Source organism: Nothobranchius furzeri, chromosome 3, assembly GCF_043380555.1.
Source record: "Nothobranchius furzeri strain GRZ-AD chromosome 3, NfurGRZ-RIMD1, whole genome shotgun sequence".
NCBI classification, from domain to species: Eukaryota; Metazoa; Chordata; class Actinopteri; order Cyprinodontiformes; family Nothobranchiidae; genus Nothobranchius; species Nothobranchius furzeri.
In genome coordinates, this window is record NC_091743.1 from 45,103,623 (window position 1) to 45,124,527 (window position 20,905).

General features: G+C 44.6%; 1 protein-coding gene across 7 annotated transcripts in view; it reads right to left on the minus strand.

Annotated features, from left to right (window-relative positions):
* itpr1b (inositol 1,4,5-trisphosphate receptor, type 1b) overlaps positions 1 to 20,905 on the minus strand; it is a 206,723-nt gene that overhangs the window by 60,852 nt on the left and 124,966 nt on the right. For all 7 annotated transcript variants that reach the window (XM_054748811.2, XM_015959905.3, XM_054748785.2 and 4 more), the window contains 3 exons: positions 6,584 to 6,767; positions 4,164 to 4,426; positions 3,367 to 3,567 (listed from right to left, as the gene is read on the minus strand). In XM_054748811.2, coding sequence (XP_054604786.2) covers positions 3,367 to 3,567; positions 4,164 to 4,426; positions 6,584 to 6,767 — 648 coding nt within the window. The remainder of the gene's footprint in view (positions 1 to 3,366; positions 3,568 to 4,163; positions 4,427 to 6,583; positions 6,768 to 20,905) is intronic.

Here is a 20,905-nt window from a genome sequence, read left to right on the forward strand (position 1 = left end):
AGTAGCTCATTAAGTTTGCTTAAGACAAAGCAGTGATGGTCTAATCAGCAATAATGATAAAACATCCTCCAGATCTGAGGGGGAGCAGTTGGTGAGCTGGTGTGAGGACAAAGGTGTGCTTCAAAATATCAGCAAAACTAGATGGGCTAAAATAGGACTTAAAAAAACTACCTCTCTCAAAAAATAGATGTCCAAATCAATTTTAATGTGTATTGTACTTTCACCAGCAAATAACAGTTAAAAATGTGCTACTGCAAACATTCTGACCTGCTGCAGATTACAGAATACTGCCCACAATAAAAGGCCACCCTGGAATGTGCAGTTTTTTTTTTTGCTTTATTGGGGGTCTGGGGACTCAGAACCGGACAGTATCTGGTGTGACCACCATTTGCCTCATGCAGTGCAACACATCTTCTTTGCATAGAGTTTATCAGATTGTCAATTGTGGCATGTGGAATGTTGGTCCACTCCTCTTCAATGGCTGTGCAAAGTTGTTGGATATTAGTGGGAAGTGGTACACGCTGTCGTATACACCGGTCAAGCACATCCCAAACATGCTCAAGGGGTGGCATGTCCGGTGAGTATACTGGCCATGAAAGAACTGGGACATTTTCAGCTTCCAAGAATTGTGTACAGATCCTTGCAACATGGGGCCGTGCATTATCTTGCTGAAACATGAGGTGATGTTCATGGATGTACGGCACATCAATGGGCCTCAGGATCTCATCACGGTATCTCTGTGCATTTAAAATGCCATCAATAAAATGCACCTGTGTTCTTCGTCCATAACAGATGCCTGCCCATACCATAACCCCCCCACCCACCTCCGTGGGCCACTCGATCCACAACATTGACATCAGCAAAGCGCTCACCCACATAACGCCACACACGCTGTCTGCCTTCTGCCCTGAACAATGTAAACCGAGATTCATCTGTGAAGAGAACACCTCTCCAACATGCCAGACGCCATCGAATGTGAACATTTGCCCACTCAAGTCTGTTACGGCGACGAGCTAGAGTCAGGTCAAGACCCCGATGAGGACGACGAGCATGCAGTTGAGCTTCCCTGAGACGGTTTCTGACAGTTTGTGCAGAAATTGTTTGGTTATGCAAACCAATTGTTTCAGCAGCTCTCTGAGTGGCTGGTCTCAGACGATCTTGAAGGTGAACCTGCTGGATGTGGAGGTCCTGGGCTGGTGGGGTTACACGTCGTCTGCGGTTGTGAGGCCGGTTGGATGTACTGCCATATTCTCTGAAACGCCTTTGGAGACGGCTTATGGTGGAGAAATGAACATTCAATGCACGAGCAACAGATCTGGTTGACATTCCTGCTGTCAGCATGTCAATTGCACGCTCCCTCAATGCTTGTGGCATCTGTGGCATTTTGCTTTGAGACAAAACTGCACATTCCAGAGTGGCCTTTTATTGTGGGCAGTATAAGGTACACCTGTGCACTACTCATGATGTCGGATCAGCATCTTGATGTGGCACACCTGTGAGGTGGGATGGATTATCTCAGCAAAGCAGAAGTGCTCACCATCACACATTTAGACTGATTTGTGAACAACGTTTGAGAGAAATGGTAATATTGTGTATCTGGAATGAATTTTAGATCTTTAAGTCCATCTCATGAAAAATCGGAGCAGAAACAAAGGTGTTGCATTTATATTTTTGTTGAGTGTACATAAACATAAATATAACAAAGCAATTTTTAAGTGACTATATGTATTCTGCCTGGTGATGGTGGGCAGTAGATACCTAAATCATTGCAAGCAAGCGGATGGCCACTAGGGTCAAAAATCCCTGGGAGCACAACCTCCAGCAAAATAACAAGCACATCAGACTTTCTTTCATCGCTGGTAACGAGTGAAGAGGTAAAAGTGTAAAACAACGTTTATGAATGGTGAAAATACATGCAGTGAATGTATTTTGTCCTCACAGGCTCCCGTAGAAGGAAACATGGTGTCTAATATGGTGTCGCCCAGAGACTTTGGCTACTTTCATACTGCAGGCGAAAGCGCATCAAATCAGATTTTTTCCCCACATGCGACCCATATCTGATTTTGTTTATGACAGTCTGAACGGCACAGATCCAATTTTTTTCAAATTCGATCCAGGTCACTCATATGTGGTACCGATTCTGACACATACATGATGTTTTTGAAACCGACTGCAGTCTGAACAGTCATTTTGCATTAAATCTGCCTTCTACATCACTGAGTCAGCGGAGGTAAGCGTAGTGTGCTGACGTTCCTGAGGACAAGCGCTGACAGAAGGATTCAGGAGTCTGTCTGGACATCCTGTCAAGTTTGGGAATTTAAAATACAGGAGAGCATGAGAACAGGACCGGGAGGTGCTGCTGGAGCGAAACGTCTCACCAGTCTCAGTCTCCGTGAAGGCAGGGAGGGGGTTCTTCATGAATTTATTTAATACCGGAACATTTTTCAGTTAATAATAATTCGGGAAGATTTCAGGAATAAGACGTAAAATAGTTTACAGTTTTTAAAATCGGTTCCAGCCCAAAACAGGAGACTTGACAGGTGTGATCCTGATCCTGTGGATGATCTTCACCTCTCCTGAATGTAGCCTTAGACCTAGTCCCACGTATTTTAGACCAAATTTTCATGGTTATATGTTACGAAGCCACTAATATTTTTCAACAACTGGGCAACGTTTAATTGTTTAGTTGATGGATATTACGGAAATTACCGTAAAATCTACTCATTGTCACTTTAAATAAAAAATATTTAAGTAGAGGCTGGGTTAGGAAAATGGCTCGATGCTGATTTACTTTCACACAATTTAAGTAAGTTATAAAAACTTTTTTTTTTTTATTTAGGAGCTGGATAGGATTAACTAATGTGACACTAGCATCCTCTAAATGAATCAGATGCCACATCATTTACAATTAAACTCTTTCCTTTCAGTTGGATTTAATGGTTTAATTCTCCTTTAACTCACTATATGCTGTCACAGAATTGCAAGTCTTTTCCTTAAACCAAAAAAACTGCATTTAGCCCGGCAATCCCCTCTTGAGCATTCTGAAGGAAATCTAATCAGTTTTTCAGTGACTGGCTGAGCCAGTTGGTTAGTCGCTGTTGTCAGTTTCACACTTGCCACAAAAAGATGGCACAGTACCAGGAGGGGAAGACACTGCCATTGTGCAAGGAAACCAAGATTTGTTTATCTTTGCCAAAGAAAAAACACAGGCACATGGCCAAGAACTGGCTTGTCTGGTGTTACACAAGAGCCTGCATATTCTCTGTGAGGCTGCTGAGTGATGAAGAACGACCATCATTAAGCACAATAGAAGAAAAAAGACATTTTAGGTCCTCCACAGTGGTGCTGAGAGTGTAGATGTATCACCTGGTTCTCGTGACAAGGACCTTGGCAGTACTCAGTCAGACTCTCCACTGTCTGGTTGATGAGTCCCACATTCTTCTCGTTAATGTAGAGTCCCAGCAGCCCCAGCCCACCGGTGGTGCTGCCACAGATACAGTCCAGAAACTGAAGAGTTTCACACACCAGATTAAAGTTGTTCTTGTTGTTCTGGTTGCGTAAGAAGTTCTACAGAATGACCCAAAAAAGAAAATATTCATGAGTTCATGTCATTTTTATTAACTCTCTTTGCAGCCGCAAACTAATTGCAGGTAAATAAAACCTTTCTGTGTTTGAAAAAGAACTAAAAGATGGAATTAGAATTTCAACACAGCAACACCACACCAAAGATCTGATAATTGTTGCCCTGAAAATGAAAACAATTTCATTGAGATTTGATGTCAAGCAGAAAATTACGTAAACATGGACAAAATAATATCAGTGCATTGGATAAGTAAATATTAAGTGAATATCCTGCTCCTGATGGTCGAGGGGGACTGAAGCAGGAGGATTCAGGTAATCTCTCAGATGATGAACGTTTTCACCAGGTTTAGGAGCAAGTAGAACTAGTGCATGAAGGAAGTGTTCTGTCTGGGCTGCTGGAGCCTACAAATAAACACCCTCATAGTGAAACCAGACCACGACATAAACGATGGAAACAACTTGCATCAGGAAGTTCTGCAACTGGTGCCTATTTTCAACATGGTTTCGTTTCTGTATAATCGAGTGTGATGACTGTTTGGGCACAACATCCACCTCAGATTCACCCTGATCTGATTTCTGACCTGCAGATCTCGGTTATGGTTCTCACAAAGCAGCTGCATGAGGCGCAGGATGGGCTGCATGATGGTGATGATGACACTCATCTCTCCTTCGTCTTGGTTCTTATCGGGGGTTGGGATGGGCGAACCTTCGGCAGCCGCTTGCTGCTCTTCGGCTTCAGCCTCGCGGCGATAGGTTGTGTAGGCCTTCTTGGTGATGGCAGAGGCCTCCACCAGCTGCTCCTTCACTTCCTCCGTCACCAGCGCTACAGCTGGCACATCTTTTGCTAGCCAGAAAAATAGTAGTGAGCAAAAGAAAAGAGAAAAAAGGCTGTCTATATGAAACATGTCATGAAAACAGACATTTAGACATAAAGTAACAGCTGATAAGTTTGCCACGTCTACCCCCTACTGGTTGAAAGCTGAACTAGAACAGCCGTAATTAATTCTTCCGCAGGCTTTGCAGGCAATTCTGCATATTTTGGGAAATGTAGGATTGATGGCTGTTTGGAAAAAAAGAATGAAATAATTAAGACTTTGCTTGTTACTATTTTAGATGGTTATAAACCGAAACCCAATAGTGTAAGCCGTGACGATGTTCACTCGAGTTTTGGTTGTCTAGGTCACGCTTTACCATACCATAGTATTCTTATAGCAGGTTTAAACACAGCATGGGAGCTGACCAGCACAAACAAACATATAGCAAAGTACAACAATTCAAATCATAACAGATAAGAACAGTTGATCAATAAAACCACAGTACAAAACATAAAATTCATCGACCACAGGCCAAGGCATAAAAGTCAGTCTTTAGACAGGATTTAAAACAGGGTAGAGATGGAGCCTGTCTGACCAAAAGAGGAAGTGAGTTCCACAGTGGTGGGGCAGCATTCATAAAAGCTCATCACCCATGCAATTTATATCTCTTCTACGGTGTGGATCAGGGGTGGGCAATCTCTGTCCACGAGGGCCGGTGTCCCTGCAGGTTTTAGATCTCACCTTGGGTCAACACACCTGAATCACATGATTAGTTCATTACAAGGCGTTTGGAGAACTTCAGGACATGTTGAGGAGCTAATTTAGCCATTTAAATCAGCTGTGTTGGTTCGAGGACACATCTAAAACCTGCAGGGACACCGGCCCTCGTGGAGTGAGATTGCCCACCCCTGGTGGAGAACAGCAGGAGATCAGCAGGCTGCATCATACACAGCGGGACATAAGGGTCGTGCAACTCAGATAAGTGGTGAGGTGCTAGGACATTGAGCTCCTTGAAAATGATAATCAGGACCTTCAAACGCACCCTAGAGGTTACCGGAAGCCAGTGAAACTGTGTCAGTGCCGGAGTAATGTGACTACGATAATTAGCGCTGGTCAGGAACCTGGCGGCAACATCTGGAATAACCTGTAGCCTATTTAATGCTGAGACAAAGGTGAATTAGCATAGTCTAGGGTTACTCAAATGTAATGGTCCAAGGGCCACTCAACAAAACGACCTGGAAGCTGGCGGTTCTGCACACAATACACAAGCCTACAATATAATGAAACAGCACTGCACACCTGCGCTGTCCCTACTCCTCCAGCTCGTCGTCAAAAAGGGGGCCCGCTGGCCGTCTATTGAGTACTGCTGGCATAGTCTAAGGAAGATGTTATAAACGCTTTAATAATGGGTTCCAGCTGCCTCCATTTAAGGATTCGACACAGTTAGAAAAAGAATGATTTGACCACTGAGTAATTTTAGGGATTGAGAGACCAGCATCCAATTTTTCCCCAAGTCTAGTCACACATTGCTTGAAGTTGAGGTCAGGAAGGTTATTGGATATATGAGCATGGAGGATGTTCCTTTGATCGAAAAGCACTGCCTCAATCGCCTGATTTAGTCGCAGAAAGTTGACCGCTAACAAACTCTTCACCTAGGTCAAACAGTCAGAAGGAAGTGCCCGTATTAGGTGTGTCCACTGCCACATATATATCTGGAAATCATTAGCATATATGTGGTAGTTGAGACGAAACTGCTTCAGGATTTGCCCTAATGGCAGAAAGTGGATACAGAAAAGTAGGGGTCCTAATACAGAGCTCTGCGGGACACCCCACTGCACTGGAAGATAGGAGGTGGAGTAGTCATCAATCTGAACGCTAAACTTTCTATTAGCCAGGTAGGAGCGGAATATGCCTGCTTCAATAGGCAGCTCCAGTCCACAGGGCATCTATGTACTGTAGGCTAAAGAACCACTGAAACAAGTTTGAAAGAAATAGCTTAAAGTGTTAAAAACTCTAGAGTGTTGCTTTGAATATCAATGTGTTTTAAGCTTCATTAGCATGTTTAAAACTAAACATTGGACAAATAAATCTCACATGAGCAAAAACAATTTTTTTTTCCAATATAAATGTTTAGGCTAAAATTAAGCTGCCCAGCCTGTTCACAACATGACTTAAACACAGCTAACCTTTCTTGCGTGCTGGCAAATCTTTGTCTGGTGGCTCCTCATCCTTCTTTTTGTTCCCCAGGTCACTGGTGTTGACAGTCACCGTAGCTTTGATTTCCTGCTGGGCTAGTTTCATGCGCTCATAAAACACTTTGAAGAATTTCTCTGACTTGTTGTCTCCAGTTAGACGATGATAGAATGACAGCTGGGGGGAAAAAGGGATTTATATTAAGGTCAAACGTTCAAAATCTCATACAGTGGGTATGGGGTATGGAAAGTATTCAGACCCCTGTCAATTTTTCACTCTTTGTTATATTGAAGCTATTTCAATTAAATTCATTTTATTTTCTGATTAATGTACACACAGCACCCCATATAGACAGAAAAACATAGAATTATAGAAATTTATGCAGATTTATTAAAACTAACTAACTGAAATATCACATAGTCCTAAGTATTCAGACCCTTTGCTCAGTATTTAGTAGAAGCTCCCTTTTGAGCTAAAACAGCCATGAGTCTTCTTGGTAAAGCTGCAACAAGTTGCTTACACCTGGATTTAGGGATCCTCTGTCATTCCTCCTTGCAGATCCTCTTCAGTTCCGTCAGGTTGGATGGTGAACGTTGGTGGACAGCCATCTTTAGGTCTCTCCAGAGATGCTCAATTGGGTTTAAGTCAGGGATCTGGCTGTGCCATTCAAGAACAGTCACAGAGTTACTGCAAAGGCACTCCTTCGTTACTTTGTCCGTGTGCTTAGGGTCACTGTCATGTTGAAAGGTAAACCTTCAGCCCAGTCTGAGGTCCTGGGCTCTCTGGAGAAGGTTCTTGTCCAGGATACCCTTGTACTTGGCTGCACTCATTGTTCCCTCGTTTGCAACCAGTCATCCTGTCCCTGCAGCTGAAAGATACACCCACAGCGTGATGCTGCCACTGCCATCCTTCACTGTGGGAACTGTATTGGACAAGTGATGAGCAGTGCCAGATTTTCTCCATACGTATCACTTACAATTATGCCAAAATTATGGGCTTTCATGTGTCTTGCACTGAGGAAAGGCTTCCGACAGGCCACTCTGCCATAAAACCCTGACTGCTAGGGCTGCAGTGATGGTTGACATTCTACAACTTTCTCCCATCTCCTGACTGCATCTCTGCAGCTCAGCCACAGAGGTCTTTGGTTTCTTCTTTACCTCTCTCACCAAGGTTCTTCTCCAGTGATAACTCAGTTTAGCTCGATAGCCTGCTCTAGGAAGGGTCCTGGTCACTCCAAACGTCTTCCATTTAAGGATTATGGAGGCCACTGTGCTCTTAAGAACCTTAAGTGCAGCAGACATTATTTTGTAACCTTGGCCAGATCTGTGCCTTGCCATAATTCTGTCTCTGAGCTCTTCAGGCAGTTCCTTTGACGTTATGACTTTCCTTTGCTCTGACATGCATTGTGAACACAGAACACAGTGACTGGTCTAAGGAGCTTTGAAAGAAAAGCGTCTGGACTTCTTTGAGTTGCTTGAAGACATTTCACCTCTCATCCAAGAGGCTTCTTCAGTTCTAAGGTCAAATGGTGGAGAGTCCCAGATTCAAACCCAGTGGGAGTTTCCCCCCGAAGAGGGAACAAAAGACCCCCTGATGATCTTCTACATAAACACATGAGCCAAGGTGTGAGGGTGGGTGTGGGTCCTATTCAGCCACAGTTTCTGGTGAGCTCATTGTGAAGCCTGGCCCCACCCTATCATGTGAATTCCTGAGGTTAGATGGCCCAGGATATGCGTGGGTGTTGAGGCATCTGGGAAGGGATCTCAAAACTGGATTATAGATGGCAGACAGTTGGTTTCGTAAACCACCGCCTCTGTTCAAAGATGGTTGCTCACAGTGGACATAAATGGCTTCCTTTACTCCTCTAACCATCTGTCCTCTCTGTCCAAAATGTGAACGTTGGCATCCTCGAAAGAGTGACCTTTGTCCTTTAGATGCAAATGAACAGCTGATTCCTGTCCCGTGGAGGTGGCTCTTCTATGTTGTGCCATGCGCTTGTGAAGTGGCTGTTTGGTTTCTCCGATGTAGAGGTCTGGGCATTCCTCGTTGCACTGTACAGCATACACCACATTGTTCAGTTTGTGTTTAGGAGTTTTGTCTTGATTACTCCAAGTTTGTGTTCCAGAGGGTGATGTGAGTCGAAGAGGAGGTACTGGTCCGCAGATAGAGCACTATGATTGGCCCACCATTATGGACCAATCACAGCTCTTTATGTGTTTGAAACCCCTCTAGAGAGCTGTGATTGGCTAGCCAGAGTCCTGGTAGGAGCTGCGGAGGTTCCAATGGAGCATGGCTAGACCAAACTTTGCAAAGCAAGAATTTGGTCTAGTTCACTAGGCTAAGGTGAAACGTCTTCAAGCAACTCAAAGAAGTCCAGATGCTTTTCTTTCAAAGCTCCTTAGACTACAATGACCTGGATGACTGAGAACCTTCACAGACAACACAGTGACTGTGAAAAACTGAGCGGGGTGCGAACGTGCAACCATCCATGATGAGGCAGACACTTAACTCCTCTGGCAGGAATGAACATAAATATGAATTTATATTGAAACTAATTCCAGAAAAAAACACATTTTCCCCATTGTACTGAGAAGTAGTTAATAGTCTATACATCCAATTAATTATTCCAGAATCTTCGTTCATTTGAGAAACCATAATTAATTTATTTATTTATTAAAGATTGACAAATGTGTTATTTTATTTATTAAGCATCATTTTAAAATCATACTGAATAAAATACAGTTGGAAACAGCAGTAAGAATGTTGATAATAGACATATTATCTGTAGATGTACAGTTAGTTATTAGCAAACATCAACAAGTAACCAGCAACATTTCTCTAAAGAAAGAAAATGATCTTTTATATAGTGCCTATCAAGATAACAAACACGAGATGCTTCACAAGATCAAAAATTTAAAAGATAAAAAAGATTTAAATTTTTTTTTATAAATATCATAAAAATTTGAGGAAATATTGTGATTACAAATGCAAGGAAAGAGAGAGAGCAAATTAACAAAAAAGAGAGAAATCAGTGGATCCTGGGAAAGGCAGACTAAGAGCAGAATAAGGAGAGAGTGGTGACAAAGGTCACAGCAAAGCCTGAACAGGTGAGTTTTCAGCAGTTTTTTAAAGGAGACCACTGAGTCCACTGATCTCAGGCTCAGGCTCTGTCACCTTTGGTCTTTAGCCTGGTGCTGCACAACCAGTAGGCTTTGGTCACTGGACCTCGGGGACCTGCTGGGGGTACAGGGGCTGAGAAGATCACCAATGTACGATGGTGCTTGTCCGTGTAAGGCCCTAAAGACCAGGGGTCTCATTTATCAATAATTGCGTAGAATCCTTACTACAACCGTACTTAAGCTCAGCAAAAAAAATGTACTTACGCCAAGTAGGTTTGTGTTCTATCAAACATGGAGTACGCACAGCTGCACGCAATCTCTGCTTCATGAATTGGAGACTAACGAGAATGTTTCTCAGCTGCATTTTAGTCACATCCCGCCCTCACCACACCCACTTACTGCTATAAATAGTCAATGCAAAGTGCCTTGTGGATCTCATGCATATACATAAGCCGGCTGTTGCAGCGCTCCTCCAATGGCATGGCGACCGTAGATCAAGGCAGGTCAAGGAAGCGCTATTTCACAAGCAGAAGTTGAGTTACTTGTGGGTGAGGTGGAGAAATGAAAGGAAGTGCTTTTGCAAAACAAATAAGAGAAAATCCACGGAGTGGCACAGTGTTGCTGAAGCTGTCAATGCTGAGTTCTTCAGAGAGATCTGTGGTGGATATAAAAAAAAAAAGGTCCAATCGGGATTCGATCCCAAGACTCCCAGGTGAAAGTCACGCATGCTAACCAGTCACCCAAATGGAGATCTCCCGTGTCCAAGTAGCCAGGGAGCATGATCAATCGGGTCACAGTGACAGGACACACCTGTCACAGACACATGACATTCTGTCTCAATCTGTCCCCCTGCTGATATTCTGCATTCCGTATTCTGGTTTCAGGCTGTGTGTGTGCACCCTCGTATGTGTGTGAGTGTGCGCGCATTTGAGTGTGTGCGTGTGGGGGGTCTTGTTCTGTGTGAAAACGAAGCGGTACAAGTGATAATGCTGCAGGATTTCATAATTTTATCGTTCTCAGCAGCAGCACTGCAGGTGCTCTCCATGTCCAACATGTGTGTAAGCCAGGTCCTTAGTCAACTTATAGTTGTGCACATTTTTCCGCTAAGTTTTCTTTCATAAATCCCAAAGTTTGCGTGGAAAGTTGCTTGCACAGTTTTCCGACACTGTTTTGTGCGTAAGCAAGCTTGATAAATGAGGCCCCAGAACCAGGATCTTGAGTTGAAATGAGCCCTGAAGATGACTGGCAGACACTGAAGCTGGAGGAGAAGCGGGGTGATGTGGGTGTGTGTGGAGGACTTGGTCAGAAGCCGAGCACAGGCATTCTGAACCACCTGCAGACGGTTCAGGGAGGCTCTGCTCAGGCACGTGAAAAGAGAGTTACAGTAGTCTAAGCGTGAGGAGAAGAAGGTGTGGATAACTGCTTTTGGGCAGAAACATGAAAGAAATGAAAGAAATTACAGTTTTTAACAGGCTTTATCTGAACACTTTTAAGACAAATGTTTTAAAGTCCGTGAGTCAGGATTATTTTAACTTATTTAACCATTATTTATCCAGATGAGTGGATTGAGAACTCATTCTCATTTACAACAATGATCAGACACATAGTTAGCTTTACACCAAAGAAAAACAGGTAAGATTAAAAAAAACATACAAGACACAAATTAGATAAAACAATTAGGCATAAAGACAATGGACTGTTCTCATATGTACAAGCAATCAAAATAGACTTAAAAGGGTTAGGGTTAGTAATCAGTTTTCAGGTTATCAGTAATCAGGTTAAGCATTCAGAAACACATTAATCTGAAACTAATGATTGTAATCAATTATTGAAGGTAGATAATGGAATGCAGGTAATGAGCTTTAGTGATTTTTGCAGCTCATTCTAGTCGTTGGGAGCAGAAAAGTGCTCCCTTTATCTGCTCCCTGGTTCTTAATGTCGGGTCACATTCCTGCTTTTTAACCCAACAGCATAACAGTTTAAGCACAACTAAATGTTTATGAGCATCACTGGTGATGCTGAAGTGCAGAACTGGGTTATTTGTATAAACTCTGTGGGCTTGTGAAAACACAACATTGCAGTTATATGGAAAAACATTACTGCATTTAAGTGATTATCACTTGTAAGTCGCTTTGGACAAAAGCGTCTGCTAAATACATAAACATAAGTAGGAGGACTTTGCCTAAATATACATTTAAATGCACAAAGAAGGAGGTCTGATAACTCAAATAATAAATTAAACACATTTTTTTAATTATTGTAGAAAAGACTGTGTGCTCCCTAAGAGTCCATTCTGTTAAGGAAAGAAAACCATACATTTATTTAGTGAAAATCTACAAATTGATACACAGATCTGCATCAGTAAATTATATGCACTATAGTGATTATAAATAAAGGAAAAGAATAAATAATACCGATCTGGGGATTATTGTTTTACAGAACAAAATCCGGGGCAGCTAAGATTGTGCCCCATTACAGCCCTGAAATAAATGATGTTGGTATAAAACTCACTCCAGTAGATCAGAGTACACGTCTGACCTATTAATTCATTTGTTAAAGACCAACTCTGTTAAATTTTTGTAAAACTAAAAATAAAAATTTTTGTTGACTAAAACCCTTTTGAGATTTAGTCGACTACAACTGAGTGAGACTAAAATTTATTTTCGTCATCAAGACTAAGACTAAAACTAAGATGCCTGCCAAAAAAAACGCTGGTTGTAATTCCCGTCAGCATTCTTTTTCATTCCATTATCCCCAGGTTTTGTGTTTGCTTCCAGAAAATCTGTAAATCAGTTTGGCTTGAACTGCATACAGCCAGTTCTAGCAGAAAAACATGCACCGTGATGTCTCTGTGCTCACCTGACATCACTCGATCTGCTCTCTGACCCCCAGATCACAAACACACCAGCACACAAAAGACACAACCAGTCCAACAACTTGATGAGTTCGTGATTTAAATGTGCACCTACTTCACAGTGAGCATGTTTATGTCCCACTTTACAGTTTTCTTTGTATAATTAGATGAAATAATCAGAATGTTTTAGTTATGCATACACACACATGCTCTACAACAGGCTCATATGTTCTGCCCCATTTACCTCCCAACTATCCCTCCTTACATAAGACCTGTAATCAGCTGAGTGCTTACAGTGAGGGCGCACAGCGCCTCGGCACCAACGCTGTTACACTAGCCAACGGAGGGCCAGACAGGGAGAGAGGAAAACCCTGCCCTACTTTTCACTGCCAGAATGGCACGACGAGAACGTGTGTTGTGAGAAGAAAAGAGTTTGAAAGTTGGAGAGGAGGTGGGGCTGGCTGATGCAAGCAGGAGTTAGCACGTACAGGGATTCTAGGGCAGTTCTGAAGCCTATTACATAAGACTCTTTCCAGGTTCAGCTTGCTCAATTACGTCTGGAAAAGAAACATGCAAACAGTGAAACACACACTGGAGCTGGAGTATCATGTTGGTGCAGACTGCTAACAGAAGAAACTATTCAGTGAGGATGTGCAGGATCACCTTCCAAGGCTTAGAGACAAACAGATCACTTAATAAAGTTGTTTTCCTCCTCCCCTTTATGCAATAATTTCCTCTTGCTTGTATTTCATGCCGGTAATGTTCGCGCTAATTTAGTGATAGTGATCTGATTAACAGCCAGACTTACACAAGCAGGAAAACTTCTGCAAAGAGAAAACTGCTCCAGGACAGGATCTTTATAATATTTACCAAATTAAAACAGACCTCATGACTGCAGCCATGAAAACTCAATTTTTCCAGGAATATGAAGGGATTCACTTTGTTAACATTTGTTTGCTGAACACGCTACAACTCCACAAAAAAGTGCGCTAATTTAAACCAGTCTGCCTTCACGGTCTGGGGTAGGTATCAAACCTAATTTGTTTTTATACAAAAAGTATTTGAGTCACCAAAATATCAAGCTGCCAAAAGTTGATCTGTTTTAGACTGAGATCATGTGTCATAACCACGGCAACCTTTTGAGAAATGTGACGTTTTTAGTTTTAAGTATACAATAAAAAAGCTTTTTGGGGCTTGTGCACATGCATGGGAAAATAAGCTACAGTGCTAGGGCTGGGCGATATGGCCTAAAATCAATACCACGGTACATAGAGGAGTTCACCTGGATAACAATAAATGGACGATAACTATATATATATATATATATATATATATATATATATATATATATATATATATATATATATATATATATATATATATCTGCACTAAAACAAAAGTTGCCCACTAGATGGGGCTGTCACCTGTCACTCTTCCGGCTCTTGGAGAGTACAGAAGCTTTTTTTCCTCTCCTCCCTATCTTATCCCCAAGGCTCTTTGTCTGTCTTTGGGTGTATGGAGCTTCTACATTTTCTCTGGAAACTGGAAATGATTAAAAATAGACCTGGTCAGCTGGTCACTCAACGCGATTGACAAAATTTTCTCAATGATGAGAATGGGAGAAGGGGCTCCCGGGTGCCCCTCTGGGACAGATCCAGTTGGGCACATCATGGACTCCTAGAAATAGTGGAACTTATGGCGTGGTATGGGGGCCAAAATTAAGACTACTGCCCAGCAGCAGGAGGCTATATAAATTCCGAAGCAAACTACTGATCTGATTAATGATAAGCTGGCGCCGGTAACTGAGAGGCTGGTGCTGCTTACTGAGGAATAGCACCTTTACCGGTGTTACTACTAGATACGCTAGGGACTAGCAGCCCTCGGCTGGTCATTGACTGGTTCAAACACTCCCTCTGCTGTCTATTTGCTTGGATAGGCTAGCGTTAGCCTGGACGGGCTGGTGTTAGCATTGGAGAGGCTTGCCATTAGCGTGCCTAGGCTGGCCACTAGCTGGATTTCCTACCTCCTCGACAGACCATTAGCATGGATAGGCTGGCGTAAGCATCGGAGAGGCTAGCCATTAGCATGACTAGGCTGGCTACTAGCTGGATTTCCTACCCCCTTGACGGACCTTAAGCATGGATAGGCTGGCATTAGAATCGGAGAGGCTAGCCATTAGCATGTCTCGGAGAGTCACTAGTCAGCTAGTCGCCAGCCTAGGCACGCCAATGGCTACCCTCTCCGATGCTAACGCCAGCCTATCCATGCTAATAGTCCGTCAAGGGGTAGTAAATCCAGCTAGTGGCCAGCCTAGGCACGCTAATGGCTAGCCTCTCCAATGCTAACACCAGCCTGTGCAGGCTAAAGCTAGCCTATCCAAGCTAATAGACAGCAGAGGGAGTGTTTGAACCAGTCAATGACCAGCCGAGGGCTGCTAGTCCCTAGCGTATCTAGTAGTAATGCCGGTAAAGGTGCTTTTTCTCAGTAAGCAGCGCCAGCCTCTCAGTTACCGGCGCCAGCTTATCATTAATGAGGTAGGTAGTTTGCTTCAGAATTTATATAGCCTCCTGCTGCTGGGCGGTAGTCTTAATTTTGGCCCCCATACCGCGCCATAGGAACTTGATCTGTTTATCTCAGCTGTCTGTGGAGGATCCTGAAGACGTGTGGATATTGTGGTGTTGGTGTCAGGTTTCCTGCTGTTAGGCCTTGAAGGCTACCTGGCTTACCGGAAAATTAACGAGCTGTCAAGGAATTTTGGCTTACTCCCGGAGCTCAGAGATGGATTGCACAGCGCTGTGAATTCAAAGACTAATATAATTGTCGAGATGCTTGGAGAAGCTTGGAACTTTGGCTGAGATTCATGCGTTGGCACAAAAAATGGATGCGATCAAGGAGCGAGTGGACGAATCAGCACGGATTGGGATAGATTAATCTACGCCATTATTGGATTTTGAGAGGTTGAGGACCAGCGGAACTTTAAGACAGAGAAGAAATTATCTCGGTCTGGCCCCAAAACAATTTCTTATCTGAATCTGGAGCCCTTGAGCCTGTGAGGCTGAAACGAATACCCCCCCAGAAGAAATGTGGAATGCTGCCATCGCCATGGCAACTCTGTCTCCCTATCCCAGCCTGGGTGGGACTGCGAGTTGTGATGGCCGCTGAATCGTTCCAGGAGTCACTGTGCTCTATAAACCCAACAACCTCCCACCCCTTTCCAGACTAAGGTGAAGAGCGCTGCTTATCGCAGCTGCTGCTGATGATGCGTGGAGAGTCCCAAACCCTACCACGCCACCTAGTGGACACTTATGTTGTGTAATGTCTCAAGTCTGCTGCAATTCTGTCTGAGGTGGGGTTTTTTTTTTGCATAGCAAAGCTGCCCTCCCTGTAGAGGGCAACTCTGAAGTGCCTTTTTTTTCCTCCACCTGATCCAATCCTCATGTAACCCCTCTGTTCTCTATTAAGGTAGCGCGACTCGGGGTGCGAATGACCACAGTCACCAATTCTTGTCATGTGTCTTTGCCTATGTATGTATGTCTGATCTCAGAATTGTGTGTACTGAAAGTCTAATTTCCCTCTGGGATTAATAAAGTATCTTTGAATAGAACTGAATTACGTTGAGTCACGTTGTCATGTGACTCGAGGCGGTACATCTTCCTAAAGGGACATGAACGTCACCAACCACACACCTTTCCATTTTTACATTACCAAATTTTATGACATGCAAAAATGATATTGGTTAGATTCCGAATTTACGATAACGATAAGCTTTTGATTTATTGCCCAGCTTTATACAGTGCTTTATGTTTTTGCTGACGGCCTCCAGTTTCCAGTAATATTTTTATACTTTCCATTATGTATACATATTTAAAACGTGCAGGGGAAGAGTAAAGCGCCTGGTTTCCAAACGTTTTCACAAATTGTGCAGTCACCAAGATAAATGTATGGAAAGGTCAAAGATGAATACACTGAATGAAATTGTTTTATGAAAACAACAAAGCATTTGTTTTTAACAAGAAAATATGTACTTTTTTGTAGACATGAGATTTGAAAGGATCTCTGATGCTTGCCTTAATAAAAGAAAAGCATCTAACTCCTTTGATTTGATGGGCTGGTGTGTGATGTGTCTCGTCTCTTGGTCTTGAAAATAAACACAAACACAAATTTGAGTCACTCTTTCCACAGGAGTTTGTAGTTTTTTTTTTCACCATGAAGTTATATAACAAAATAAAATTAAAAATAATTTGTATTATGTTTCTACCATTGAATTCTTTAAAATGTTTTAATTTATCTGCTTTTGGCCTCAAACTAGTGAAACTCTTACCATGAAAATGTTCATTAAAGAGTGTCTACTTGCATCAACTGCCAGTGAAGAGAAGCATTTTTACTATACAAAATAAATGTTAATTATGAACCCTTTAAGCCCCAAAGTCGCAGAACTGCGACAAGTTGCAATGTTGGATTTAATAAGCCACGGCAGCAGAAATGAGCCCTCATGCAGTTAATACGTTACACTGCAGGGTGGCAGACACCTGTAACTTCAATCCAAGCAGCATTTGTGGGTGTGTTACTATTCAAACTTTTGGAGTATTTAGAGCTTGAACCCCGCCCACCAGTCGCAGAGTCGTGGAGGTTGTCAGAGCAGTCAGATCGAGTGAGAGCGAGCGAGTGGTAGAGGAAAAAAACACAATGCAGAGAGGAATGTTCAGTGCTGATGAAGCTCTTCATCTAGTACTGGCAGATTCGGATTCGGAGGAAGAATATTTCCTTTCCCAGGATGATCTGCGGTCTTTGACCGAGACGGAAAGCGTGGCTTCAGCGTGCAGCAACAGGGAGTCTGTCAGCGAAAACGCGGTTACACAAGCAGCCCATCCAGCCCTTATCTTGTTCGATGTTCTGCTTCACCGTGTCCGGGGTCGGGGAAAGAGACGTGGTGGGGGGCTCGAGTAGCTCGTACCAGGTCTGATCCTTCGCTGCAAAGTGCCGGGGGAGGGCGGTGATCGGGCCGGTGAAAACTCCGCTGGTAATCGATTCAGACCCGGGGGTGTAAACCACGGGAATTGCAGCAGGGGGCGAGGAACCGCGGGAAAAAAATCACTGCTAGCAGGGGGGTGGCCCAACACAGCCTCAGTGACAATAATAATGTTGATGGCTGGGCTAGTCTGGGAGAAGAGGAACAGAATTCCAAGTGGATCAGGCATTTTGATGAGCCAGCTGGATACTGTGGGGACAGGGATCTGTCAAATTCAGAACACATTGATTTTCTGTCAGTTTTTTTTTTGGATGAGGAATTCTGGACCCTCATCAAAACTGAAACTAATCAATATGCTCACCAGTATTTAGAGAGGGAGGAACTAAAATCTAGCTCCAGATATAATGACTGGTACAATTTAACTGTCCCAGAAATGAAAGCGTTCATTGCCATTCAGTTCTGCATGGGGCTAATGGAAAAGCCTGAGATTGAGGATTATTGGGCTGGCTTTTGGCCAACATACACACCTGGCTTCAGCAAAGTGATGTCAACAAACAGATTTGGGATCATCCTTTCGTTTCTCCACTTTGTAAACAATGATGAGCGTGTTGAAAGGGGCCAGCCAGGTCATGACAGACTGTTCAAGGTGTGCCCCATTATTGAGATGATAATTCCACGCTTTTAATCCATCTATGATCTGCTGAAAGAACTGTCCTTGGATGAAAAGACCATCACATTCAAGGGAAGGTCAACCTTGAGGCTGTAAAACTCCAAAAAACCAGACAAATATGGCTACAAAGCATTTGTTCTGACTGAGGCCAGCTCGGGTTACGTTTTGCAGTGGTTCCTCTACACTGGACAAAGTGCAAATGATGATGAAAATGTAGGTGCCACACATTACATTGTTCGTCAGCTGCTGGCCCCATATATATGTATATCGTCGTTGTCTTCCACCACTTATCCGTGTCGCGAAGGCAGGATCCCAACTAGGGAGCTCCAGACCGTCCTCTCCGCAGCAACCTCCACCAGCTCCTCCGGCAGGACCCTAAGGCGTTCCCGGACCAGACTGGAGATGTAACCTCTCCAAAGTGTCCTGGGTCAACCCGGGGGCCTCCTGCCAGCAGGACATGCCCGAGACACCTCCCCAGGGAGACGTCCAGGAGGCATCCTGAGCAGATGCCAAAACCACCTCAACTGACTCCTTTTGATCCGCAGGAGCAGCGGTTCTACTCCGAGTCCCTCCCGAATGTCCAAGCTCCTCACCCTATCTCTAAGGCTGAGCCCGGCCACCCTACGGAGGAAACTCATTTTGGCTGCTTGTATCCACGATCTCATTCTTTCGGTCATTACCCAAAGCTCATGACAATAGGTGAGGATTGGGAAGTAGATCGACTGCTAAATCGAGAGCCTGGCTTTCTGGCTCAGCTCCCTCTTCACCACGACAGATCGGCTCAGCGTCCACATCACTGCAGACGCTGAACCAATATGCCTGTCGATCTCCCGATCCCTCCTACTCCGAGATACTTGAACTCCTCCACTTGAGGTAGGACCTCTTCCCCGACCTGGAGATGGCAAGCCACCCTTTTCTGGTTGAGAACCATGGTCTCAGATTTGGAGGTGCTGATCCTCATCCCAGCCGCTTCACACTCGGCCATGAACCTACCCAGCAAGAGCTGAAGGTCAGAGCTGGATGAAGCTAGGAGGACCACATCATCCACAAAAAGCAGACGAGATTCTCCTGCCACCAAACGCGACACACTCCACACCACAGCTGTGCCTGGAAATTCTTTCCATAAAGGTAATGAACAGAACCGGTGACAAAGGGCAGCCCTGGCGGAATCCAATCCTCACCGAGAACAGGTCCGACTTACTACCGGCTATGTGGACCAAACTCACGCTCCTCTGGTAAAGGGACTGAATGGCCCTTAACAGAATGCCACCCACCCCATACTCCTGGAGCGTCCCCCACAGGGTGCCCCTGGGGACACGGTCATAAGCCTTCTCCAAATGCACAAAACACATGTGGATTGGTTGGGCAAACTCCCATGCCCCCTCTATCACCCTTGCAAGGGTATAGAGCTGGTCCACAGTTCCATGGCCAGGACGAAAACCACATTGCTCCTACTCAATCTGAGATTCAACTATCGATCAGACCCTCCTCTCCAGTACCTTGGAGTAGACCTTTCCAGGGAGACTGAGGAGTGTGATCCCCCTATAGTTGGAACACACCCTCAGGTCACCCGTCTTAAAGATGGGGACCACCACCCCGGTCTGCCACTCCACAGGAACTGCCCCCGATGACCACGCAATGTTGCAGAGACGTGTCAACCATGACAGCCCTACAACATCCATAGGCTTGAGATACCCAGGACAAATCTCATTCGCCCCCAGGGCTCCGCCGCTGTGTAGTTGTTTGATTACCTCTGCAACTTCTGCCCCAGAGATTGGACAGTCCATTCCCAGTTCTCTCACCTCTGGTTCCTCCTCGCAATGCGCATAGGTGGGATTGAGGAGCTCCTCAAAGTATTCCTTCCACCGTCCGACTATAGCCCCAGTCGACGTCAGCAGCTCCCCATCCCCACTGTAAACAGTGTGAGTGAGTTACTGCCTTCCTCTCCTGAGGCGCCAGACAGTTTGCCACAACCTCTTTGGAGCTGATCGATAGTCTTTCTCTATGGCCTCCCCAAACTCCTCCCACCCCAAGATTTTGCCTCGGCAACTGCCACTGCTGCACCCCGCTTGCTATCCGCTACCAGTCTGCTGCCTCCGGAGACCCACAGACCAGCCACGCCCTGTAGGCCTCCTTCTTCAGCCTGACGGCTCCCTGAACCTCTGGTGTCCACTAGCAGGCACGGGGGTTGCCACCACGACTGGCACCGGCCACCTTGCGACCACAGCTAGCAACAGCCGCCTCAACAATTGCAGAGTGGAACTAGGCCCACTCAGAGTCAAAGTCCCCCCACTGCTCTCGGGACGCGGTCAAAGCTCTGCCGGAGGTGGGAATTGAAGACCGTCTTTACAGGTTCTTCTGCCAGGCATTCCCAGCAGACCCTCACTATGTGTTTAGGTCTGCCAGGTCTACGTGGCATCTTCCCCTGCAATCGGATCCAACTCACCACCAGGTGGTGATCAGTTGACAGCTCTGCTCCTCTCTTCACTCGGGTGTCAAAAACATATGGCCGCAGGTCAGATGATACGACTACAAAGTCTATCATTGACCTGCGACCTAGGCTGCCCTGGTACCAAGTGTACCGATGGGCATCCTTTTGTTCGAACATGGTGTTCGTTATGGCCAAACTGCGGCTTGCACAGAAGTCCAATAACGAAACATCACTCGAGTTCAGGCGGGCCGTTCCTCCCAATCACACCCCTC